Source organism: Oryctolagus cuniculus, chromosome 7 (assembly GCF_051225735.1).
Source record: "Oryctolagus cuniculus isolate XC-2025 breed Fujian yellow rabbit chromosome 7, ASM5122573v1, whole genome shotgun sequence".
Taxonomy (NCBI): Eukaryota; Metazoa; Chordata; class Mammalia; order Lagomorpha; family Leporidae; genus Oryctolagus; species Oryctolagus cuniculus.
The window spans coordinates 145,533,917-145,558,904 of NC_142873.1; the positions used below are offsets into that span (position 1 = coordinate 145,533,917).

Below are 24,988 nucleotides of genomic sequence, written 5' to 3' on the forward strand. Positions count from 1 at the left end.
TAGATGGACAACTGGGCCTAAGAATCTTCATTTTTCGGCCAGTGCCGCGGCTCAATAGGCTAATCCTCCGCCTGCGGCACCGGCATACCAGGTTCTAGTCCCAGTCAGGGTGCCAGATTTTGTCCCGGTTGCCCCTCTTTCAGGCCAGCTCTCTGCTGTGGCCCAGATTCTTGGGCCCTGTACCCGCATGGGAGACCAGGAGAAGCACCTGGCTCCTGGCTTCGGATCAGCGTGGTGCGCCGGCTGCAGCGCACTGGCCGCGGCGGCCATTGGGGGGGTGAACCAACGGCAAAGGAAGACCTTTCTCTCTGTCTCTCTCACTGTCCACTCTGCCTGTCAAAAAAAAAAAAAAATCTTCATTTCCAGCAAGCTCTTAGGTATTGTTGGAGCTGCTGGACAGTGAACCACATTTTGAGGAACAGGATCTGATTAAAGTTAGCTAACGTCACCAGGACACTGAAATCTAAGAAGAAAGGCACAGAACAGAGAGAGATTCTCCATCTGCTGGTTCACTCCTCAAATGGCCACAACCTGGACTGGACCAGACATAAGCCACAAGCCAGGAACATTCCGGGTCTCTACGTGGGTGGAGGGCTACCTTCTGCTGCTTTCCTGGGGAACAACAGCATGGAGCAAGATAGGAAGTGTTACAGCTGAAACCAGTGCTAATGTGGGATGATGCTGTCAAAGGCGGTAGCTTACACCACGAGGCCACATCACTGCAGGGGGAAGGGAAGGAGGCACTGCAGGGGTAGGAAGGAGGCGCGCAGCTGACTTTTTAATATGTAAAACAGGAGTGCATGCTCAGTACTTTTCAACTCCTGACCTCCCAGGAGGACCGGTGTTAACTGTGGCTTGTTTCCTGGCCAGTAAGATTGCCTTGCTTCCTAACATATTAGGATTCTTTAGGAACAGCATAATTCCCTCTTCCCATTTCCTCTTTCACTGTAATCCAAATTTGTAACATCTGAGAATATCACAGAAGTAAATAGCCACTATATTATTAAGTGAAATCTTAAAAAAATTTTTTTGAAAGGCAGAAATAGATTTTTCATCCACTGGTTCCCCAAATGACCACAGCTTATGTTGGACCAGGCCAAAGTCAGGAACCTGGAACTGAGTCAAGGTCTCCCAAACAAGTGGCAGGAACCCAACTACTGGAGTCATGATCTGCTGCCTCCCAAGGTGTGCATTAATAGGAAACTGGAATCAAAGCTAAGTGGGAACTCGAACACAGGCACTCTGATAGGGGTTGTGGGCACACCAAAAGGCATCTTAATCACTGTGCCAGATGCCTGCCTTTGAGTGAAATCTAAAGATTGGCTTCAAAACCCAAGAGATAAAATAATATGGATAATTTAAGGCATTAAAAATCCTAATCCATGGGGTTGGCGCTGTGGCGCAACAGATTAAAAATTGCTGTCTGCAGTACCTGCATCCCTGTGGGTGCCGATTGGAGTCCCAGCTGCTCTACTTCTGATCCAGCTCCCTGCTAATAGGCCTCGGAAGGCAGAAGATGGCCCAAGTCCCTGGGCCCCTGCACCTATTTGGGAGAACCAGAAGAAGCTCCAGGCTCCTGACTTTGGCCTGGCCAGCCCTAGTCATTGCAGTCATTTGGGGAGTGAACCAGTGGACGGAAGATCTCTCTCTGTGTAACTCTGCCTTTCAAATAAATAAATCTTTAAAAAAATATTTTAGCCGGCGCCGCGGCTCACTAGGCTAATCCTCCGCCTTGTGGCGCCGGCACACCGGGTTCTAGTCCCGGTTGGGGCGCCGGATTCTGTCCCGGTTGCCCCTCTTTCAGGCCAGCTCTCTGCTGTGGCCCAGGAGTGCAGTGGAGGATGGCCCAAGTGCTTGGGCCCTGCACCCCATAGGAGACCAGGATAGGTACCTGGCTCCTGGCTCCTGCCATCGGATCAGCGCGGTGCGCCGGCCGCGGCAGCCATTGGAGGGTGAACCAACAGCAAAGGAAGACCTTTCTCTCTGTCTCTCTCTCTGTCTACTCTGCCTGTCAAAAAAAAAAAAAAATAAAAAAATAAAAAATATATATATATATATTTTTTTTTTTTAAATTCTAATCCTGTTCTCCATCTCACCCTCAGCACCAATAACATTTGTTCCTACCTAAAAAGGAAACAGCAGCCTCTAAGACGTTTTCAGTGGAAAGCATTATGTCCCATGGAAGCCAAGCCAGCAGGCACCTTGATTCCTCTCAGACCTCCAGGAGGAGATGCCTGTTTATGCTCTCCTGGTGTGCTGCCAGCATCTACCTGCCTCACAGGCAGGAGAGTCCTGGATCAAGCTGCGGAGTCTGGGCTGACTCAGCCCTTTCTTCCTTCTCAGTGCCTTTCAAGAGTGCTCTTTTCCCCTTCCCTTGTTCGTTTACTTTCCTTAAGCCCTCAGAAATCAGGTCCTTTCCCTACCTAAAAAGAATTAATAAAATGCCTTTTGACAAATCTAACAGCCTAGTTTTCCTTGAAACTAAAATTCGATGTGAATTGTTTTCCCTCATCCCTTGGTTTCCAGAAAGATCACGCAATCTTGGTCCTCCTCTGAACTCTCCAACTCTGTTGGCTGCTTCGACCTGGACTGAAGGCATTTTTTAGGGCCCCATCCAGCTCCTTTCTCCATACTCCACATCCCAGGGGGTCTGCTTTACTCCACCATTTAAATACCACACAATCACCCCCAGACTCTCCACACACAAACCTTCAATAGTGAGTAACTAGGCATTTGTTCTTAGACATCTCACTGTATCATAGTTCACAAAAGAAAAACAGGAACTTCTCAAAAATGAGTTTCTCCTATTCATCTTCCCACTTCTGTCAGTGAGATTTCCCCCTCTCTCTTCTCCTCTTCTCAATCAATCAAGATCTTTAAATCTTCTACTCACAGAATCCACTTATTCATAGTTCTATGAATTCATTCCTACAAGTCTTACATGTGGGACTAAGTGGCTAGCTACCAAGTGAGACAGAAGGGATAAAACTCTACACCTTCTGCCAGAATTAGTTTAATTTTTCCCCTTGCTTTCAGACTCTTGCTTTTTCAAATGATACCCCACACCAATGGATCACTTTGTAAAACACAACCCAAAAGACTGTAAGATCAGACCCAAGTGGCTTACTTAGCCCAATATGTCCTCAACACTGGTGATCTTTCTGTCCAGTTATTTCCCATCCTGCATACCCAGCTCCCAGATACCATCTATACTGTGCCCCATTCTCACCCCTGCTTGGCCTCTACTCAGGTGGGACTTTTCCTTTCCAACCTCACCACAAGCTCATACTAAACTTCTTTCATGTCTTTCCACATTAATGGCTTAGACATAAATGGATCATTGACTTCAACAAAACTGGTAGTGGTCATTTTAGCATTCAGGCATAAAATATTCTTCTGTTACACATCTATCTATTGCACTAATGAACTAGAGAAGGAGCCTTGAAGATAGCAATGCCATATTTAGAATCACGGATCTAAGAGTTCAAACAATCTCTTACAAGCCGTAAGTCCAACTCTTACCTAATGCCTATTTGGCTTCTATATAACACCACAGCAAAAAGCGTACCACACCCCAGGAGGCAGCAGGCCATGGTTCAAGACATTGGGTTCCTGTCACCCATCTGGGAAACCTTGATTGAGTTCTTGGCTCCTGGCTTTGGCATGGCCTAGCCCTGGCTGATGTAGGCATCTGAGGAGTGAACCAGCTAACGGGAACTGTCTCTGCCTCTCAAATAAAATTTAAATTAAGCATGCAGAGGGTTGGTGTTGCGGTACAATCAGGCTAAACCACTGCTTGGGAAACCCAGATCCCATATCGGACTGCCAGTTTCTCCTGGCTGCTCTGCTTTGGATCTAGCTCTCTGCTAATAATGCTCCTGGGAAGCAGAGAATGATGGCAAAAGTACCCGAGTTCCTGGATCCATGTGGGAGACCCAGATGGAGTTCCTGGCTCCTGGCTTAGGCTTGGCCCAGCTGGGCTGTTGTGGGCATTTGGGGAATAAACCAGCAGATAGAAGATCTCTAATCTCTCCCTCTCCTTCCCTTTCTCTGTTTTCTTTCAAATAAATAAATCTTTTTTTTTTTTATTTTTTTAAAGATTTATTTATTTGAAAGTCAGAGCTACACAGAGGCGGCGAGGCAGAGAGACAGAGAGAGGTCTTCCACCTGCTGGTTCATTCCTCAATTGGCTGCAATGGCCGGAGATGTGCCGATCTGATGCCAGGAGCCAGGAGCTTCCTCTGGGTCTCCTACGTGGGTGCAGGGGCCCAAGGACCTGGGTCATCTTCTACTGCTTTCCCAGGCCATAGCAGAGCAGCCAGAACTTGAACCGGCTCCCATACAGGATGCTGGCACTGGAGGCGGCAGCTTTACCCACTACGTCACAGTGCCGGCCTCCAAATAAATAAATCTTAAAAAACAAAAATGCATACCAGGTTTTACCCCAGGGACAGGAAATTTACCAACATTAAAATACACACACTCATTCTTCCTCTAAATTACAAAGGAACCTCTGTGTCACTCTTGAACTTAAATCTATAAACCACAGGTAGCCAGAGATTTTAAAGCCACGCTGTTACTTGGCCAGATTCATTTTATTTTGTATTTTAGAGATTTATTTACTTGAAAGGCAGAGTGGCAGAGTAGAGATCAATCTTCTATCCACTGATTCACTCCTCAAATGCCTGCCACAGCCAGGACTGGGCCAGGTGAAAGCCAGGAACTAGGGGCTCCATCCAAGTTTCCTATGTGGGTGTCAGGAACCTAAGTGTTTGGGCCATCACCTGCTGCCCTCCCAGCTGCATTAGCAGGAATGGTGGATCAGAAGCAGAAGAGTCGGGACTTGAACCAGCACTCTGATACAGGATATGGGAGTCTCAAGCTGCAGTCTAACCTGGCCCCAAGTTGGTTGGTTGGTTGTTTTTTATCACTCTGGTGATTACGCTAAAGACAGAATTGGAAGGAAAAAAGAACAGTCAGGTGTCTGTGGGAAGACACCAAGTCAGAGGTAACAGTGACCTGAGAGAAAGGTTCTGGGGAAAAACAAGGGAGACCAGATGCAATTTCTGAGGCAGCGTAGTATCATCACTAATGATGGCATCCAGTGATGAGCAATACAGAAGAGTTTCCAGGGTGGTACTGGCAGAGCAAGGACTGCCCAAATCCAGGAACAAACTACACTGAGGACACAACTGCAAGGCACCACTTCCAAGTTTCTCTTCTTTCCATCTCAGTACCTACAGCTTGCCCTCAATACCACCAAGAGTCAAACGACAGCATGAGTCACCACTATTATTCAAGTCACCACTGTGGCTTCCTAGTCCAGAAAACATTTTTCTTCCCTTTCCAAGGGGCTGCTGAGCTCACTGCTATTCCACCTATGGCCTTGCTGTTGTTTTTTAAAGATTTAGTTATTTTTTTAATTTGAAAGGCAGAGTGACATGGAGAAAGAGACAGAGAAAGATCTTCCATCTGCTGATTCACTTTCCAAATGGCTCTAACAACCATGGCTCAGAGAAGCTAAGGTCAGGAGCTAGAACTCCATCTAGGTCTCCCCTGTGGGTGGCAGGGGCCCAAGTCCTCAGGTCATCATCTGCCACTTTCCCAGGCGCATTAGTAGGGGGCTGAACTGCAAGTGGAGCAGCCAGAACTCCAGCAGGCACTCTAATATGGGATGCTGACATTGTGGGCAGCAGCTTAACCCGCTTTGCCACAGACTGGCGCCCCACGTGGGGCTTTTGGAACTGGCAGTGCACCAGTACCCCATGAGAGTCTATTAGGAATGCAAATTTTTGCGTTTGACCTTACTACATCTACTGAAATCAGAGTGTTTTTTATTTTTAAAATGTTTTATTTTTTATTTATTTGACAGGAAGAGATACAGACAGTGAGAGACAGAGAGAAAGGTCTTCCTTCTGTTGGTTCACTCCCCAAATGGCTGCTACATCTGGTGCTGTGCCGATCTGAAGCCAGAAGCCAGGTGCTTCTTCCTGATCTCCCACACGGGTGCAGAGTCCAAGCACTTGGGACATCCTCCACTGCTTCCCGGGCCACAGCAGAGAGCTGGACTGGAAGAGGAGCAACTGGGACTAGAACCCAACCCCCATATGAGATGCCGGCGCCACAGGAGGAGGATTAGCCTAGTTAGCCACGGCGCCGGCCTCAAAATCAGAATTTCTCAGGTAGAATTTAGTATCTGTGTTTTAATTACTCTCTAGGTAATTTTTTTAAAAAAAGATTTATTTACTTATTTGCAAGGCAGAGTTACAGAGAGGGAGAGGCAGAGAGAAAGTAGTCTTTCATCCACCAGTTCACTCCCCAGATGGCCCTAGCAGCCAGGGTCGAGCCAGGCAGAAGCCAGGAGCCAGGAGTATCCGAGTCTCCCATGTGGGTGCAGGGGCCAAAGCACCTGGACCATCCTCCACTGCTTTCCTAGGTGAGTTAGTAGGGAGCTGGATCAGAAGTGGAGCAGCAGGGCCAGCTGTCTGCTGTGGCCCGGGAAGGCAGTGGAGGATGGCCCAAGTGCTTGGGCCCTGCACCCGCATGGGAGACCAGGAGGAAGCACCTGGCTCCTGGCTTCAGATTGGCGCAGCACGCCAGCTGTAGCAGCCATTTTGGGGGGTGAACCAACGGAAAGGAAGACCTTTCTGTCTCTCTCTCTTTTTTTTTTTTGGCAGACAGAGTTAGACAGTTGGTTCATCTCCCAAGTGGCCGCTACGGCTGGTGCGTTGCGGCCAGCACGCTGCACCAATCCGAAGCCAGAAGCCAGGTGCTTCCTCCTGGTCTCCCATGCGGGTGCAGGGCCCAAACACTTGGGCCATCCTCCACTGCCCTCCCGGGCCACGGCAGAGAGCTGGACTTGAAGAGGAGCAACCAGGACAGAATCCGGCGCCCCGACTGGGACTAGAACCTGGAGTACAGGCGCCACAGGCGGAGGATTATCCTAGTGAGCCGCAGCGCCAGCCTCTCTCTCATTGTCTAACTCTGCCTGTCAAAAAAAAAAAAAAAAAAAAAAAAAAAAAAAAAAAAAGTGGAGCAGCAGGAACTTGAACCAACACCCATATGAGAATATGGGATACCAACACTGCAGGCACAGGCCCCACTCTCTGGGTAATTTTTATTGCATGTTATGGTCTGAGAAACACTAGCTAACCTCTCCTGATCAGGGCTTTCAATTCCAAATCCATTTTCCATCATTCTATTCCAGATACACTTTCTTTTCTTTTTTCTTTTCTTTTTTGACAGAGTGGACAGTGAGAGAGAGAGAACAGAGAGAAAGGTCTTCCTTTGCCGTTGGTTCACCCTCCAATGGCCACCGCGGCCGGCGCACCGCGCTGATCCAATGGCAGGAGATAGGTACTTCTCCTGGTCTCCCATGGGGTGAAGGGCCCAAGCACCTGGGCCATCCTCCACTGCACTCCCGGGCCACAGCAGAGAGCTGGCCTGGAAGAGGGGCAACCGGGACAGAATCCGGCGCCCTGACCAGGACTAGAACCCGGTGTGCCGGCGCTGCAAGGCGGAGGATTAGCCTAGTGAGCCGCGGCGCACAGATACACTTTCAAGACCAAAATATACATTTACAAATGTGCCCAAGAAAAAATGGGGAGGCATTCATTATTTCAAGGAAATCACATCCACCCGGATGAATCACTTAAATAAGAAGCTGTTAAAGATATAACATCATCATTCTGAAAAAAGCCTATAATCAAAGTCATATGCCAATTTTCTGTATTTGCTCCCAAATGAAGAAAGCTACAAAACTTAATGGAACACCTAAAAATTTGCTCACTGCTCACCAGTGCTGCAAGGTGAAGCAGTACATGTCCTCACTTCTTCCTAAGGCTTGTGCCTGTGTCAGTAAGCACAAATTAAGCGATGTGGGTTCCCAGAGTCTGTGATACCTGCCTTGCCCTGGCAGTGAAAACAACCACCTGGTAAAAGGGTCGACCAGTCCTGTCAGGCATACACTTCTTGTGTGAGGAGGTTCACGTACTCAATGAGTGGCAGCCTATCTATGCCACGCACTATGATGGCAATTGGCAAGACACAGCAAGGTAGCCCTCACTGAATCTGCATTAATTAAGTAGCTTTAATCACACTTAACATAAACACTGGCAAAAAGTACGGGTGCTGAGAGTTTACTACGGCAAAGGACCCTGGCACAGCCTAGAGTAGAAGCTCTCTATCTGGGTTCTAAGCCAGTCATCTGGGAAAGTTTCATTTCAAATGCTGAAGGAACAAGTCAGCACTCTGCACCCTGGCCCTTGCTTTTTTTTTTTTTAAAAAAGATTTTATTTGTTTATTTGAAAGTCAGAGTTAGAGAGAGGCAGAGGCAAAGCAAGAGAGATCTTCTCCCTGCTGGTTCACTCCCCAGATGGCTACAATGGCTGGAACTGCACTGATCTGAGGCCAGGAGCTTCCTCTGGGTCTCCTACATGGGTGCAGGGGCCCAAGGACATGGGTCATATTCTACTGCTTTCCCAGGCCATAGCAGAGAGCTGGATCTGAAGCAAAGCAGCTAGGACTTGAACCGGCACCCAAACAGGATGCTGGCACTGGAGGTGGCAGCTTTACCTGCTATGCCACAGTGCTGGCCCCAGCTAGCCATTGATTTTTTTTTTTTTTTTAAGATTTATTTATTTGAAAGCCAGAGAGAGAGAGAGAGAGAGAGGTTTTCCATCTGCTGGTTCACACCGCAACGGCTGGAGTTACAATGATCCAAAGCCAGGATCCAGGAGCTTCTTCCGGTCTCCCATGTGGGTTGAGGCGCCCAAGGACTTGGGCAATCTTCTACTGCCTTCCCAGGCCATAGCAGAGAGCTAGATCAGGAAGTGGAGCAGCCAGATCTCGAACTGGTGCCCATATGGGATGCCGGCACCACAGGCAGCAGCTGAACCTGCTACGCCACAGTGTGGGCCCCAGCCATTGATTTTTTTAAAAAAAGATTTATTTTATTTATTTGAAAGAGTTACAGAGAGAGGCAGAGACACAGAGAGGTCTTCCATCTGCTGGTTCACTCCCCAGATGGTCACAATGGCCGGAGCTGCGCTGATCCAAAGCCAGGAGCCAGGAGCTTCCTCCAGATCTCCCATGTGGGTGCAAGGGCCCAAGCACTTGGGCCATCCTCCACTGCTATCCCAGGCCATAGCAGGGAGCTGGATGTGAAGAGGAGCAGCCAGTACTGGAACTGGTGCTCATATGGGATGCTGGCACTTTAGGCCAGGGCGTTAACCTGCTGCGCCATAGCGCCGGCCCCCCAGCCATTGATTTTTAAAGATAATCTGTGCTCCCAGGAAATTTTAACACGCAGCCTTGGTAGACAACTAGTGGTCTTGAGCATCATATGATAATGCTGGCAGCACAGAGGGCTTGCCCTCTAGGAGCTTACCAGTTAAATGAGTAGAAACACTGCCAACATGCTCCGTCAGCACGGGGTGAAGGAACCTCAGACACAGGACAGCACTCCTCTGAGTCAAGCAGGGCACAGGTGACCACTGGGTGAGGCACCACGGTTGTTTCTAACGTGTACAGGTACTCAGACACTGAACTGCTCTTTAAAGCTTACAGTCGAAAGTATTTTAAGTTTTTTAAAAAAGATTTACTTATTTAAAAGGCAGAGTGACAGGGAGAGAGAAGACACATCTTCTATCCTCTGGTTTACTCCGGCCTGGGAGGCAGAAGGGATTGCTCAAGTAATTGGGTTTCGATGGAAGATCTCTCTGTGTCTCTCCCTTTCTGTCATTTTGCCTTTCAAATAAATAAATCTTTTTTAAAAATAAAAGTCATGCAGTCAGTGAAGTCGTCATAGAAGCTGAGCCTGAGGCTTGGTTAGGAAGTTTTCTGAGGAAACAGCCTCCAAGATGAACAGGAGCTGTTACAGGACCCAGTAGAGACAAGGGAAGAGGACAGAGAAAGGTCTCCAAGCAGAAAAAGGAAATGAGGCCCTGGGGAAACTGTGCAGGGCACGGCAGACAAACGGACGAAGCGATGAGGCAGAGGCTCTCAAAGTGCCACCCCTGGAATTTATTAGAAACGTACATTCTTGGAGCTGGCATTAAGGCATAGAGGGTTTAAGCTGCTGCCTATAGCACTGCATTGGCACCAGTTCAAGTCCTGGCTGCTCCACTTCTGATCCAGCTCCCTGCTAATGCACCTGGGAAAGCAGCAGAGGGTGGCTAAGTGGAGGAGCATCTGCAAACACGTGGACAACCCTGAAGAAGCTCCTGGCTTCCGGCTTTGGTTGGCTCACCCTGGCCTCTGCAGCCATCTGGGGAATGAACCAGCAGACAGAAGACCTCTCTCTCTCCCTCCTCCTCTCTCTCTAACTCTGCCTTTCAAATAAGTAAAATTTAAAAATATTTTAAAAATCAAGAAATATGTGCTCTCAGGCCTCACTCTAGAACCTACTGAATCAGGTGAGGAGAGTTAAGAGAAGAAACAGCAATCATTTCTGATGACTGGGCAATCAGATGCTGATGCTTAAAGACACTGGCAGAGGGCTTAACCTGCTACGCCACAATGCTGGCCCCCTACTCTGTACTTCCGAGCCAGCTTCCTGTTAATAAACCTGGGAGACAGTAGATGATGCGGCAAGTACTTGAGTTCCTGCCACCCAGATAGGTGACCCTGATGGAGTTCTTGGATCCTGGCTTTGGCCTGGCCTAGAACTGTCTGTCGCTGGAATTGAGAGTGATCCAGTGGATGGAGGGTGTCTTTATTATGCTACCTTTCCAATAAATTATTATGTTTTACATTTTTAAAAATAAAAAAAAATTTGAAAATTAGATTTACAGAGAGGCAGAGGCAGAGAGAGAGAGATGTCTTCCATTCACTGGTTCACTCTCCAATTGGCTGTAATGGCTGGAGCTGGGCCAATAATCTAAAGCCAGGAGCTTCTTCCGGGTCTCCAATAAGGGTGCAAGGGCCCATGGGCTTGGGCCACCTTCCACTGCTCTCCCAGGCCATAGCAGAAAGCTGGATCAGAAATGGAGCAGCCGGAAATCGAACCAGCACCCACATGGATGCCAGCACTGCAGGTGGTGGTTTTTACCCACTACGCCACAATACTGGCTCCTATTATTTTTAAAGAAGATGGTCCTTACAGGAATCTGGCTTCTCATTTCTCCAGATGTGGCTGTTTCCTAGCCTGGCTAGGTAAATCCAGCAACAAACCAAAATTTCAAATAACCACTTTTTGTTTCTTGATCCAAGTACCTGAGGAATAAAAAATAATTTAAAACACAAGATGCCAATAACTCAACCAGCTCACTTCCCACATGAGCACATGACCCACTTGGATGAATCTATAGCAGAAGCCTGTACTTGGGATTGTTCCTTGCTCTTGGGCTTCCCCGGAACAATCCTTCTCAAAAGAACAATTCCCCTCTAAAGACTGCCAACACCTTCACTTCAGTAAGTGACATCAGAAGCTGCTGGACCCCCAGCCCTCAGAATACATGCAACATATTTGCACATGAGCCTTCTCAAGACTGAAAAAACACCAAATACATTTCTATCAAAGGGCAGCAACTTACAGCACTGAACCCCACCGATGTGGGTTCTTGCCACAACAGCACCTCACCCAGATTTAACTGGAGACACAGACGATGCAAAGTGACTACAGATTTCTGGCTGAATCGGGTTAAAAAGCATATTCCAGTGAAGCTCATGAGGCAGAAAAGGACTGCAATGGGCGTGAATGAGAAGAGAGCCAGAAGTGACAACTTTATTCAGATACCTCTCCCCCAGTTCTTAGTTGACAAAGTCGGCCATCAGTGCTGTAGTTGTGGCACAGCAGGTTACGCCGCTGCCTCTGACGCTGGCATCCCACATGAATGCTGGTTCAAGTCCTGGCTGCTCTACTTCCAATCCAGCTTCCTGCTAATGTGCCTGGGAGAGCAGCAGAAGACGGCCCGAAGTGCTTGGGCCCCTGCACCCACATGGGAGACGCAGATGGAGTTCCACGTGCCTGGATTTGCCTGGCCCAGCCCTGGCAGCTGCAGCCACTCGGGAGTGAACCAGAAGATGGAAGAGCTCTCTGTCACTCCTTCTCTTTAATACTGCCTTTCAATTAAAAATAAATAAATCTTTTAAAATGCAAGTCAGCAGTCTCAGAAGCCCCATCTGACAGCAGTGCTTCATCTTAGAGCCTGAACACCAGTACTGAGGGACCCTGTAGGACCCGCCCCACTAGGACTGTATCTCAGCGAAGGCCTATTCTTTTAAAGATCCAGAAACCATTTTCTCCCAATTCAGAGTAACTGAAGAGACAGGTTGTAAATTCAAAAGTTTCAAAAGATTTATCTGGGCAAGTCTGGCTGAGTTTCCATTTGCTAACTGAAGCAGGATTTGTAATGGAGGGTTTGCTACCTGGATTTCAGAGTAGCCTATTTTATGTCTGTGCCCAGCAGAGTAACCTTTAGAGCCCAAGTGACTGCCCACGTGCAGTGGCAGAGCTAGAACTACGGTTAAATGTTTCCACAAGCAGCCCACTATCAAACAGTTGCTTTTTTTTTTTTTTATTTTTTTTTATTTTATTTTTTATTTTTTTGACAGGCAGAGTGGACAGTGAGAGAGAGAGACAGAGAGAAAGGTCTTCCTTTGCCGTTGGTTCACCCTCCAATGGCCGCCGTGGCCGGTGCGCTGCGACCGGCGCACCGCGCTGATCCGATGGCAGGAGCCAGGAGCCAGGAGCCAGGTGCTTTTCCTGGTCTCCCATGGGGTGCAGGGCCCAAGCACCTGGGCCATCCTCCACTGCACTCCCTGGCCACAGCAGAGGGCTGGCCTGGAAGAGGGGCAACCGGGACTAGAACCCGGTGTGCCGGCGCCGCTAGGCGGAGGATTAGCCTAGTGAGCCGCGGCGCCGGCCTTTTTTTTTTTTTTTTTTTTTGACAGGCAGAGTGGACAGTGAGAGAGAGAGACAGAGAGAAAGGTCTTCCTTTGCCGTTGGTTCACCCTCCAATGGCCGCCGCGGCCGGCGCGCTGCGGCCGGCGCACCGCGCTGATCCCATGGCAGGAGCCAGGAGCCAGGTGCTTTTCCTGGTCTCCCATGGGGTACAGGGCCCAAGCACCTGGGCCATCCTCCACTGCACTCCCGGGCCACAGCAGAGAGCTGGCCTGGAAGAGGGGCAACCGGGACAGAATCCGGCGCCCCAACCGGGACTAGAACCCGGTGTGCCGGCGCCGCAAGGCGGAGGATTAGCCTAGTGAGCCGTGGCGCCGGCCCCAAACAGTTGCTATTAACACCTTTCAGATCTGAAGCAGTCCCTACGGCCTCTGAGATGACTATGATGGCTGACACTTACGAAGTGCCTAGAGTACACCAGCCTCTATTAACCTAAGTAATACTAATCACCACCTGGTAAATTAAGTATTTCAGGTTCATTTTACAGATGCAAAAACTAAGGCACAGAGAGGTGAGGTGACTGACTGCTGCAGAGTTACTGCAGAACCAAGATGCAGACCTTGGGTAGGCATTTGCCTCGCAGGTAAGTAGGAGAGACTGCAACTGGGACACCTACGTTCCCTTGTTCAAGTTCAGTCTCTGCTCCCAACTTCAGTTTCCTGCTAATGTGTAACCTTGGGGGCAGCAGGTGCTGGCTCAGGTAGCTGCGTTCTTACCGCTTATGTGGGCTACCTGGATTAAGTCTGGCCTTCACCGTTGGCCCAGCCCTGGCTGTTGTAGGCATCTGAGGAGTAAACCAGCAGATAGGAAATCCCTGTCTCTCCCTGTCTCTCTCTCTGGTTCACATAAAAGAAATAAAAATTTTAAAAATTCAAAAAGAAAGATTTAGACCCACAAACTCTGGCTGTAAAGCCCAAGCTCTTATTTGCCAGACTGTATGGCCTTTCTCAGAATATGGTCAGATCATTCCATAAATAAGTATTTGAAGTTATAAAAAAGCACCTGGGAACCAAGTACTCTTAGATAAAAGTGTCCATTCACAGAAAACCACTACCAGAAAAACCACTTTCACTCCATCCATGCTCACTATGACAATGCATGCTAAATGTATTCCAGATCCCACTTCCTAGCTAAACACTAAGCCGAAAACCTAACAACTGAGCCCTCAAGAATAAGGCCAAGAAACACTTTTCTCAACTTTGGAGAGCAGAAGTACTTTTTTTTTTTTTTTAACTTTTATTTAGTAAATATAAATTTCCAAAGTACAGTTTATGGATTACAGTGGCTATCCCCCCCCATAACTTCCCTCCCACTCGCATCCCCCCCCATAACTTCCCTCCCACTCGCACCCCTCCCATCTCCTGCTCCCTCTCCCATTCCATTCACATCAAGATTCATTTTCAATTATCTTTATATAAGAAGATTGATTCAGTATTTATTAAGTAAAGATTTCATCAGTTTGCACCCACACAGAAACAGAGTGTAAAATACTGTTTCAGTACTAGTTATAGCATTACTTCACATTGGACAACACACTAAGGACAGATCCCACACGAGGAGGAAGTACACAGTGAAGCAGAAGTACTTCTAACATCTCTATCTTCACTGCTCCTCTTGTCTCTATGCTTCAGAGCCCAAGAGTAAACAAAACCACACATACACACACACATCTAAACAGGTCACAAACCTGTTCCCTAGCCAGGTGGACAAAAGAGGCATTCTAGAAGGTCAGTCTTTGAATCCCTATTCAGAATTTTGACCCTGAATTCAAGGAATAGCTTCTTGTTCATTCATTCAGTGTTGGGGAACATCTGAGCTGCATAAGGTCCACAAAGTGATTTGGTTTGGCCCTGCCAAGGCAACCACAGGCAGGACTAGAAATTCAATACATATCTACACAGCAAGTTAATTTTTAAGTTGACAATTCTGTATGGCATGAATGATATTACAAATATTCACATGGCCTTTGGCAGAAAAAAGGTTCCCCACCTCTGAATCCAACCAGAAACCGGTTTTCTTTGGTTTCCTCCTTGTCTCTACCACCTTCTAGAGGGTGGCAGAAATACTCACAGGCAAGCTGGAGGGTCTTGACTGAAGGCTCAGGTTCATATCTTCTTGCCCTCCCTTACTGGAGGTCATTGAGGGGGCTGAGGATGCCTGAGACCCAAATGAATCTTGAGATAGCTCCTGAAACAAGACAGACAAAAGCTGAAACGGGCTAGTATTAATAAACCAGGCCAGCTTATTTCATAGAAAAGAAGGTAAAGGACTCTTACACAAGGGAAGCTGGGTGAGAGGGAAAGCTCAATTTTGAACATTAATTAAAAGAAGGAAAATCCAAGCTGTGGTTCTTAAGTATGACACCAGTGGGCTTTTTCTGATGGAACCCTGTCCACTTACTGCCACCAGAACGCTGTCTCTTGGGGTTAAATGCTTATGGTCTGGCTAATGACAAGTCACACCTATCAAGAAATGATACCAACTGATTTTTAAAAACTCATGCTAGAACCTTTGCATTAAAATAAGTACTGCTTCCTTCAAAGACATTGCCTTGGCATGAAACATTTACTCCAACGATGCTACCAGTACATAAAAACTTCACTGGGCTTGTCATCATTCCGTCATTTCTCCTCTTTTGGCTCTATAAAGAATAAAGCCCAAATTACTATTTTTAGGCATCATTACCTACACCTTATTCACCATATATAGCTTCAAATGAGTCTTAGCTATTTCCTAAAATTAAACCCACTCTCAAAAAGTAAGATTTGCCACACTGAGGATTTTCTAAAGAATGTGACACCAACTCTGCTGGTAATTTCAAATGAAGAGATCCTAAATATTTTGAATATACAGAATGGGATGGTGGTTATAATGAATGTACAGTACAGCTTCCCAAGTTGACTAGTTTTTTAAAACTTTTTTTTTTTTTTTAATATTTATTTATTTGAAAGGCAAAGCTACAGAGAGAAGAGGGAAAGACAGAGATCTTCCATCTACTGGTTCACTCCCCAAATGGCCACAATAGGTAGGGCTGGGCCAGAGTGAAGCCAAGAGCTTCATCTGGGTTTTCCATATGGGTGCAGGACTCCGCTGCTGCTTTCTCAGGTGCATTAGCAAGGAGCTGGATCAGAAGTGGAGCAGCTAGGACTCAAACCAGTACCCATATGGGACATTGGCATCATAGGCAGCAGCTAAACCCACTGGGCCACAATACCGCCCCCTAGGTATAATAACTATTTTGAAAAAAGACCAGATGCAAGCTCTATGCTGTAGCAAGTAAAGCCACTGCCTGAAGTGCCAGCATCCCATATGGTCACCGGTTCGAGTCCTGGCTGCTCCACTTCTAATTCAGCTCTCTGTGATGGCCTGGCAAAGCAGTAGAAGATGGCCCAAGTCCTTGGGCCCCTGCACCCATGTGGGAGATTCAGAAGAAGCTCCTGGCTTTGGATTGGTATAGTTCCAGCCATTGCGGCCAACTGGGGAGTGAACCAGTGGATCAAAGACCTCTTTCTGCCTCTCCTCTTTCTGTGTAACTCTTTCAAATAAATAAATAGATCCTAAAAAAAGAAAAAGAAAAAGGACCAAAATCACTTAGATGATTAGGTTTTGAGATGCTTGTTTTAAAAAAAAGGAAAAATCAGGGGCCACTGTTGCGAGGCCACTTCACAATGTTAAGCCACTTCTCGAGACATGGGCATCCCACATCAGGGCACCAGTTCAGCCTCAGCTCCTCCACTTCCGACCCAGTTTCCTGCTAGTGCATCTGGGAAAGGCACTGGAAGATGACTAAGAACTTGGGCTCCTGCCACCAGGTGGGAGTCAAGGATGGAGTTCCTGGCGCCTGGTTTTAGCACCTGGCTATTGTGGGTATTTGGGTAGTGAACAGCAGATGAACGATCTCCCTCTGTCACTCTACCCTTCAAATAAATAAATAAATCTTAAATAAATGACAAGAAAAATCAGTACCTTTACCTTCAAATTCGTGCCTGTCTATGCAACTTACCATTGCCCTATCCCATCATCAGTACGGACAGCTACAGGTCTTCATGCACGGTTACACATACCTTTATTAGTTCGGCCAATCCAGCTCCTGTTTACCCTCCCAGAGTTTAACTGGTTTTAAGTGCATATCAGAGAACAAACTTATAGAGTGCGGTTCTCCTGACGTCACCTCCCGAGCTGTCTTGGGTCACATACGAGAGAGGCGAGAGGCAGGGGCGCCTTACCTGTGGTGGCGGGAAGCGCTGCTGGGAATAGGCAGCCTGCTGGGGGAGCGTCGAGGATGCTGGCTGCTGAGGCTGCTGGTAGGGAGGCTGCGCCTGCGGCTGTGAGTAGGGGGGCTGGCTCTGGGGATGCTGCTGTGCCGTGGACTGCTGGGAGGGATACGGCGCTGGGGACTGCTGATGCGGAGGCTGAGATGGCTGCTGGGAGTATGGCGGCTGAGAGGACTGGAGCTGTGGCGGCTGAGACTGCGGCTGCTGCTGATACGAAGGCTGGGCGTGAGGGGTCTGAGATGGTGGTTGCTGGGAGTAGGCTGGCTGCTGCTGCTGCTGGGGGTGAGGACTTTGCTGGTTGTAATATGGAGTCTGGCCCTGCTGACCATACCCGCCAGGGCCTTGTTGCCCATAGGGAGGAATCTGCAGGAAGAGAAAAGATACTTTTAGTGACTCTTCTGGATGAAGAAAGGAGAGGTAATTGGTCAAAAGCTATGTTATAAGGATGGGCAGAGAAAGCAGGCAAGCTAAGCCTCACTCAAAAGGCCCAGGGGTCTTGTACCCTTTCCATATAAACCAAGCCAAGAAGGATGGCCAAGCTGGGTTCTATTAGTTGGATTGTTTACATGTGGACTACAGTCATTCACGGAAAATTTACACTATTTGATATTTGGGCAACTTACATGAACTCAAGAGCAACCGTTTTTACCCACAGTCCAGTTTTTTTTTTCTTAATCACGGCCTGTACTGTTTTTGTAAGCATTAGGATTCTGTATCCTAACCACAGCCAGAAGTCAACAGCAGCCTAGTGGAGGCAACCGAAAACCTAGAATTCACTCACCCAGTCAGCATGCAAATCACTAAGCTAGCTACTTTAGTTTTCTCATTTAGTCTTCCTTCAAAAAAAAATCTGAGGGCCTACCTGCTTACCTGTGCCTTGCACTATTTTAGGCACTGGGGACATACCTGGTTGAGGGGAGGGAATCTATCCATCTCTCCTCAATCCTCATTGAAAAGGAACAGAACAGTATCCTGTCTTCTATATTTAAAGACATAGTTTGCTTTTAAGTCTTAGAAATAAGTTCAGTTTTATATTTTGTCCCTCATTACTTTTAGTGTAACACTCAAATACAAATGGTAGAAAATTCTGTGAACACAAAAAAATGACAATAAAAAGATAACTGTATACACGGCTAGACAAAAGGAGACGAGGGGAAATTTTAACATTTCTAACAGCATTGTTAGCATCTTTATTGTTTGGCTTTCCTTTTTTCTCAGGCCCTCCTAAACACTCAGGCTACTGATATGTTGAAAGCTCAGAGTAACATGAAAGGCCTCCTTGTCCCCCAGGCACAGGGTCTAAGTGGTTTTCTTTGTAGTAGCAGTGGCTGGGTGCTCAGCCACTGCTCCTCTTTCATCCCACCTCCTTCAGAAATCAGAGTGGGAGCCGGCACCGTGGCTCACTAGGCTAATCCTCCGCCTTGCGGCGCCGGCACACCGGGTTCTAGTCCCAGTCGGGGCGCCGGATTCTGTCCCGGTTGCCCCTCTTCCAGGCCAGCTCTCTGCTGTGGTCAGGGAGTGCAGTGGAGGATGGCCCAAGTACTTGGGCCCTGCACCCCATGGGAGACCAGGAGAAGCACCTGGCTCCTGCCATCGGATCAGCACGGTGTGCCGGCCGCAGCGCGCCGGCCATTGGAGGGTGAACCAATGGCAAAAGGAAGGAAGACCTTTCTCTCTGTCTCTCTCTCTCTCACTGTCTACTCTGCCTGTCCAAAAAAAAAGAAATCAGAGCGGGGACAAGTAGCCCAGCCAGGTCAAGAGAACTAGACGGATATGCACAGCCTGTGGTCAGGGAGCAGTTTTCCTTGGAGCACACAGAGGATGATACCTACAATCTTAGCAGCACAGTGTAACAAACTGAGCCAGTTGGCCTGTGTTTACATTAAGAGGCTTGGAAACCAAATATGTTCTGAGTTTGTAGCTCAAAGACAGATCCTAAATGCCAGCAAGCATTGAGGTAATCAGAGTAACCATCTACCTGCTGTGCATAAGAGAGGCCGCCCATGGCAGTCTGTGCCCGACCCTGCATGGTCATCGGGTACCGCTGTGGAGTCTGGGACCCATATGGTTGTCCTGGGTACCCATGTCCTTGCTGCGGTCCTGACGGAGGTCCCTGTTGTTGCGAGTATGGGTTAGTTCCACCATATGGCTGAGGTCTCATCTTGCCCATCTGATCCATTGGACTGGATGGCTACAAAATAAAAAGAGCATTTCATTAACCTAAAGTGTTGATAGCCTCTGGCCAATATGAACACACAACCAAAGTATACGGGCCTTCCAAGTCTACGCCACATAGGAAACCAGTTACTATAAAAAAGTAATGAGACTCAATAAGCCTTGAGTAAGTCATTTAACTTTCGTCAGAATCTTGATTTTGTCATTCACAAAACTAAAGCACCACCTGTTTGTGAAAGCATTTTGCAAGCTAAAACTACTCTGTAAGTGTGGTACTACTTGAAACCCAAGGGACAGGCTAAGTGTAGAGCAATTAATACATGCACTCTTTAAGTGCAGAAAATCAGAACAAAGGCCTTTCACGTAGGAGAGGACAGGGCTACAATGCAATGTTATGCCCTTGTTCAACACCATCCAAACTGATGCTCCAAAACACAACCATCTGAATGTTTCTATCTTTCCAATAGTGGTGACTTTCTCCCTTGGACTATGGCATAAGCAGTTAAAATTTGTGCTTTCTTCCAAATGAGCAACAAGGCTAACTTAACAGTTGCTGAGGGAACAGTAACAGAGCTTAGAGTCTCGTGCATCTCAACCAAAGAACTTCTGTCTCTTTAAAGAACAAGATACAGAGGCTCAACACAGCACCAACAATGAAAGTTCAAAGTTCAAATCACAGGTATTTGTCTACAAACATAGCTTTCTTTCCAGTTCTTTATGGAGCAACAGATTCAATCAGCTCGTTCATTTCTTTGGCTTGCCTTTGTTTTATCGGAGCTGTACAGGACGGAACCCAGTAAACATTCTCTCATAGATACCTACCTGTGAAGGGGAGGGGAGGGCAGGGGGTAGTTTCTCTAAGCATCTCTTAGCTTTCCCCAAGGTGGAACATAAGCCCATAGTCTAACATAAAACGTGAAATTTATTTTTTTTAATTTATTTATTTGAAAGGCAAAGTTATAGAGAGGTAGAGGCAGAGGCAGAGACATAGAGATCTTTCATCTGCTGGTTCACTCTCCAAATGGCCCCAACGGTCAGAGCTGGGCAGATCTGAATCCAGGAGCCAGGAGCTTCTTCCGAGTCTTCAATGTGGATGCAAGGGCCCAAGGACTGGGCCATCTTCTACTGCTTTCCCAGGCCACAGCAGAGAGCTGGAATGGAAGTGGAGCAGCTGGGACTCAAACTGGTGCCCATATGAGATGCTGGCAGTGCAGGCAGCGGCTTTACTCACTGTGCCATAGTGCCGGCTCTAAAATTGAATCTTAAGGAGGCCAGTGCTGTGGTGCAGCTGGTTAAGCCACCATCTGCAGATCCAGCATCCCATCTTGGCACTGGTTCAAGGCCTGGCTGTTGTTCTACTTTCGATCCAGCTCCATTGCTACTGGTCTGGGAAAGCAGCAGAAGATGGCCCAAGTGTTTGGGCCCCTGTCACCCATATGGCAGATCCAGAAGAAGCTCCTGGCTTTGGCCTGGCCCAGCCCTGGCTGTTATGGCTTTCTGGGGAGTGAACCAGCAGATGGAAGATAGCTCTCTCTCTCTTTCAATTAAATAAACAAACTAAAAAAAACCCAAAACAAAAAAAACCCTGAATCTTAAAAACGGCTTGAGCTTCAACATCATTAACTCTCAAATGAAAGAGTTCAATGGTTCTCAAATGTGAACATGTATCATAATCACTGGAGGTCTTGTTAAAACCAGACTGCTTGGACCCACACTGAGCAGGATTCAGCAGGTTTAAAATGCAACCAAGGATGCACTCGTAACAAGTGATGCTGACTGTACCAGTCCAGGGAACACACTTTGAGAACCACTGGTTTACATCACCTTTTAGGGTCCCTTCTAGTCCTGTTCTATAATTAACAAGTTATGCTATAATTTAAGGTATGTAAGACTTTAAGCAACAACAGCGAAATCTGTAAAATAAGGGGGGCATCCAAGTAATTGGTTCTTTGTATATGCTTTTACAAAAAAAAAATGCTAAGTGTTTTTAAGAGGAAGGAACACTGTCATGAAGAAAAATGGGTAAGACAGTAAGACACAGAAGCTATTCTTCTAAATATCAAGAGAAAAAAGCAGAAGCAGATTTCTCTCTTAAACCACAGCTGAGATCTCAGCTAAAAACACAATAGTGATGGGAGTATTCCCTTCCAAGATTCTAAACCACAGAGAATCGTAGTAAAAACTTTGTCCCAATCACTACTATGTCAACATTATTAAAGGGATCTTTCCAACAACCCTAATTAAACAATTTTTGTCCAAGGCCTGCATCTACACCAAAAGCTCCAATAATGTTCCCAATCTTAATTCTGGAACTATGTGGATTCTTTTGGGACTACTTAGGAAGCTGAAATTTAGCAACAACTGGATGAGTAATAAACAGTATGTGGTCTTCTCCAATACACCTGGCAATGGAGCCAAACCATCACCATTCTCTCCTGTAAAGAGCAGGGGCTTACATGGCCATATCATGCTGAATATCATAAAGAGGTCTTCATCTCATCCCAGAATGCAGCTGCTGTTCATGTGTCCCTTACATGAAGAGATTATATTTGCTGAACAGAGAGACCAGCCTGTTCTGGGTATCTATCAGTCTATGTCTCCCCACAGTACGAGGGACAGTCATTACCATGGTTACCATGGAGCTTCTAGAGCAGTAGCTATTAACGAGGGCTACAGATAGGAATTTTCTGTGAATGCCTGGGCTTCTTTCTAGAAGAGCTTGGGCTCCTACCCCTAAGATCCCTGAATGACTCTGATGTATACTATTAACAGAACCAGTAATCTAGTGAAGCAATAACCAATAAAATTTTTCCATAATGTGACTTGTTATGTACTTGAAATACGATCAATGCACTGAATTATTTTATTTACTTTTAATTAAAATTCACATAACCACATGTAGCTAATGGCTATCATATTGAACAGTGTAGTTCTACAGCAATGCCCCCAAATCACTTTCTGCTAATCCTGTGTAGAATTAGCATGTAAAGAGAGCATATTATAGTGGTTCAAACTTGGGTTCAAATTCTAACTACCTAACCTGAACACTTTAAAGACTGATTTATTTGAAGGGCAGAGTTAGAGAAAGAGGCAGAGACAGAGATCTGGTTCACTTCCCAAATGGCCACAACAGCCAGCACTGAGCCTTGAACTCCACCCAGGTTTCCCACAAGGGCGGCAGGGGCCCAAGTACTTGGGCCATCTTCTGCTGCTTTCCTAGGAGTATTAGCAGGGAGCTAGACTGGAAATGGAGCAATTGGGACACAAATTGACACCCATATGGGATGCTGCAGATGGCAGCTTAACCAGCTGCACCATAACACTAGCCCTGAATATATCAGTTCTGTATCTAAAATGCACATAAAACACATCAAACAGTGGTTTGGTATTTAAATGCTCAATAAGTGGTAGCTACTATCAATAATGATAAGGAAAAGTGTTGTGGTATACCAAGTAAAGCCGCTGCCTGTGGTGCCCGCATCCCATATGGGCACTGGTTGTTCCACTCCCAATCCAGCTCCCTGCTAATCTGTGCCTTGGGAAGCAGCAAAAGATGGTCCAAGTGCTTGGCCCCTGCACCCACATGGGAGACCCGGAAGAAGCTCCTGGCTCCTGGCTTCTGAAAGGTCCAGCTCCCGCTGTTGTGGCCATCTGGGGAGTGAACCAGCAGTTGAAAGATCTCTTTCTGCAACTCTTTCAAATCAATCAATCCGGAGCTGGGCCAATCCGAAGCCAGGATCCGGGAGCTTCTTCTGGGCCTTCCCACGTGGGTGCGGGAGTCCAAAGACTTGAGCCACCTTCCACTGCTTTCCCAGGTGTATTGGCAGCATGGGCTTCACTCAGTAACTGTTGTTTTCCTCTCAGCTCTGGGCTTTTTCTGAGATAGGACTGTCAATTTTTTTTTTTTTTTGTAAATTAAAGAAATGTTTTTGTTTATTTGAAAGTCAGAGTTACAGAGAGAAACACACACACACACACACACAGATCAATCTTCCATCCGCTGGCTCACTCCCCAGATGGCTGTAACAGCTAGGGCTGGGCCAGGCCGAAGCCAGGAGCCAGGAGCTTCATCGGGTCTCCCACATGTGTGTAGGAGCCAAAGCACTTGAGCCATCTTCCACTGCTTTCCCAGGTGTATTAGCAGGAAGCTGGATTGAGGTGGAGCAGCTAGGACTTGGACTGGTGCCCATATGGGATACCAGTGTTGCATATGAGGGCTGGTGCTGGCCCTAGGACTTACAAATTCTATGTTCACAATACATTGCCTGACACACTATAGAAGCACCAGCCCCAATCTCATGTATATCTAAATGTACTAGTGTAAATCCAGTCAACATTACTGTTACCAAAATTGCAGTCTCTGTCCTCAGTGTCAAAAAATAATGAGGACAAGGTCTGAAGCTGAAGGAAACAGAAGGTTTAATCTGTCCACCTTATAATGTTTAACAGTTGTAGCTAACTATTCTAATTAATAGATTGCACCTCTAAAGATTTAAGTTCCAAGAGCTGTGGCATTGTAAGTTAAGCCTCCGAACATGGTGCAGGCATCCCACATGGGCACCAATTTGAGTCCTGACTGTTCTACTCCCTATCCGGCTCCCTGCCAGTGGCCTGGGAAAGCGGTGGAAGATGGCCCAAGTGCTTAAGCCTCTGCACCCATGTGGAAGACCTGAAGAAACTCCTGGCTTTGGATTGGCCCCGCTCCAGCCACTGCGGCCATTTAGGGAGTGAACCAGTGGATGGAAGACCTCTCTCTCTCTCTGTGTAACTCTACCTGTCAAATAAATCTTAAAAAAAAAAAAAAAAGAAGAAGAAGAAGAAGAAGACGACAACAACGTGGGGAGGGGGAGTGGAGAGGGCGGCGAGGAGATTTAAGTTCCCAGTTACCGAAGTGTAGAGCAAGGACTCAGTTAACTGTTCAATGTGCACAGCTGCTCTACTGCAAAAAGTAGAACACAAAGGACACAATGGGGGCCAGCGCTGTGGCATAACAGGTAAAGACAACGCCTGCAGCCCAAGCATCCCATATGGGTGCTGGTTACAGTCCTGGCTGCCCTACTTCAGTCTGGCCCAGCCCTGGTCATTGTGGCCATTTGGAGAGTGAACCAGTGGATGGAAGACCTCTCTCTTTCTCTCTGCCTTGCATCTCTGTAACTCTTTCAAATAAATCAATCAATCTTAAAAAAAAAATTACAGTGGAGACTGAGATCTAACCATCCAGCCATAAAGGCCAGGGGCATACCCTAAATCCAACTCTAAGACAGGTTATGACTTTGAGGGAAAACAGGAGGATGAGAACAAAGAAGCCCACGTTGAGAATATTCTCCTGTGCCATCCTATCCCAGGGAGAAGTTCAAAACTGCACAGCATTTCCCAACACACTGTTTAAAAACAAAATGCTGAAGGCAAGTCACCTTTTCCCTCTCACATCAGGTGGGCCTGACGTCCAAATATAGTTTCTTACAGGGGGGCTATAAAGGACTCAAGGAATCTCTCATCTCAACTTTAGGAAATCCGTTCAGACCAAAAATAAGTGAGAGTCAAAGAAATCCATTTCCTAAAAATAAAATTAAGACACTTCCTTTTTCTGGTCATCAGATTAAGAAATCTCCCTCCTCACACCAAAGGCTTATAA

The 24,988-nt window shown here is 47.0% G+C and overlaps 1 protein-coding gene across 3 annotated transcripts in view; it reads right to left on the bottom strand.

Annotated features, from left to right (window-relative positions):
• Positions 1-24,988, bottom strand: part of ARID1A (AT-rich interaction domain 1A) — a 91,276-nt gene that overhangs the window by 34,969 nt on the left and 31,319 nt on the right. For all 3 annotated transcript variants that reach the window (XM_089301275.1, XM_008265899.5, XM_051856814.3), the window contains exons 2-4: positions 19,157-19,369; positions 17,131-17,541; positions 14,975-15,091 (exon numbers count right to left, since the gene is read on the bottom strand). In XM_089301275.1, the coding sequence (XP_089157401.1) occupies positions 14,975-15,091; positions 17,131-17,541; positions 19,157-19,357 (729 nt within the window). In that variant the 5' untranslated portion in view covers positions 19,358-19,369. The remainder of the gene's footprint in view (positions 1-14,974; positions 15,092-17,130; positions 17,542-19,156; positions 19,370-24,988) is intronic.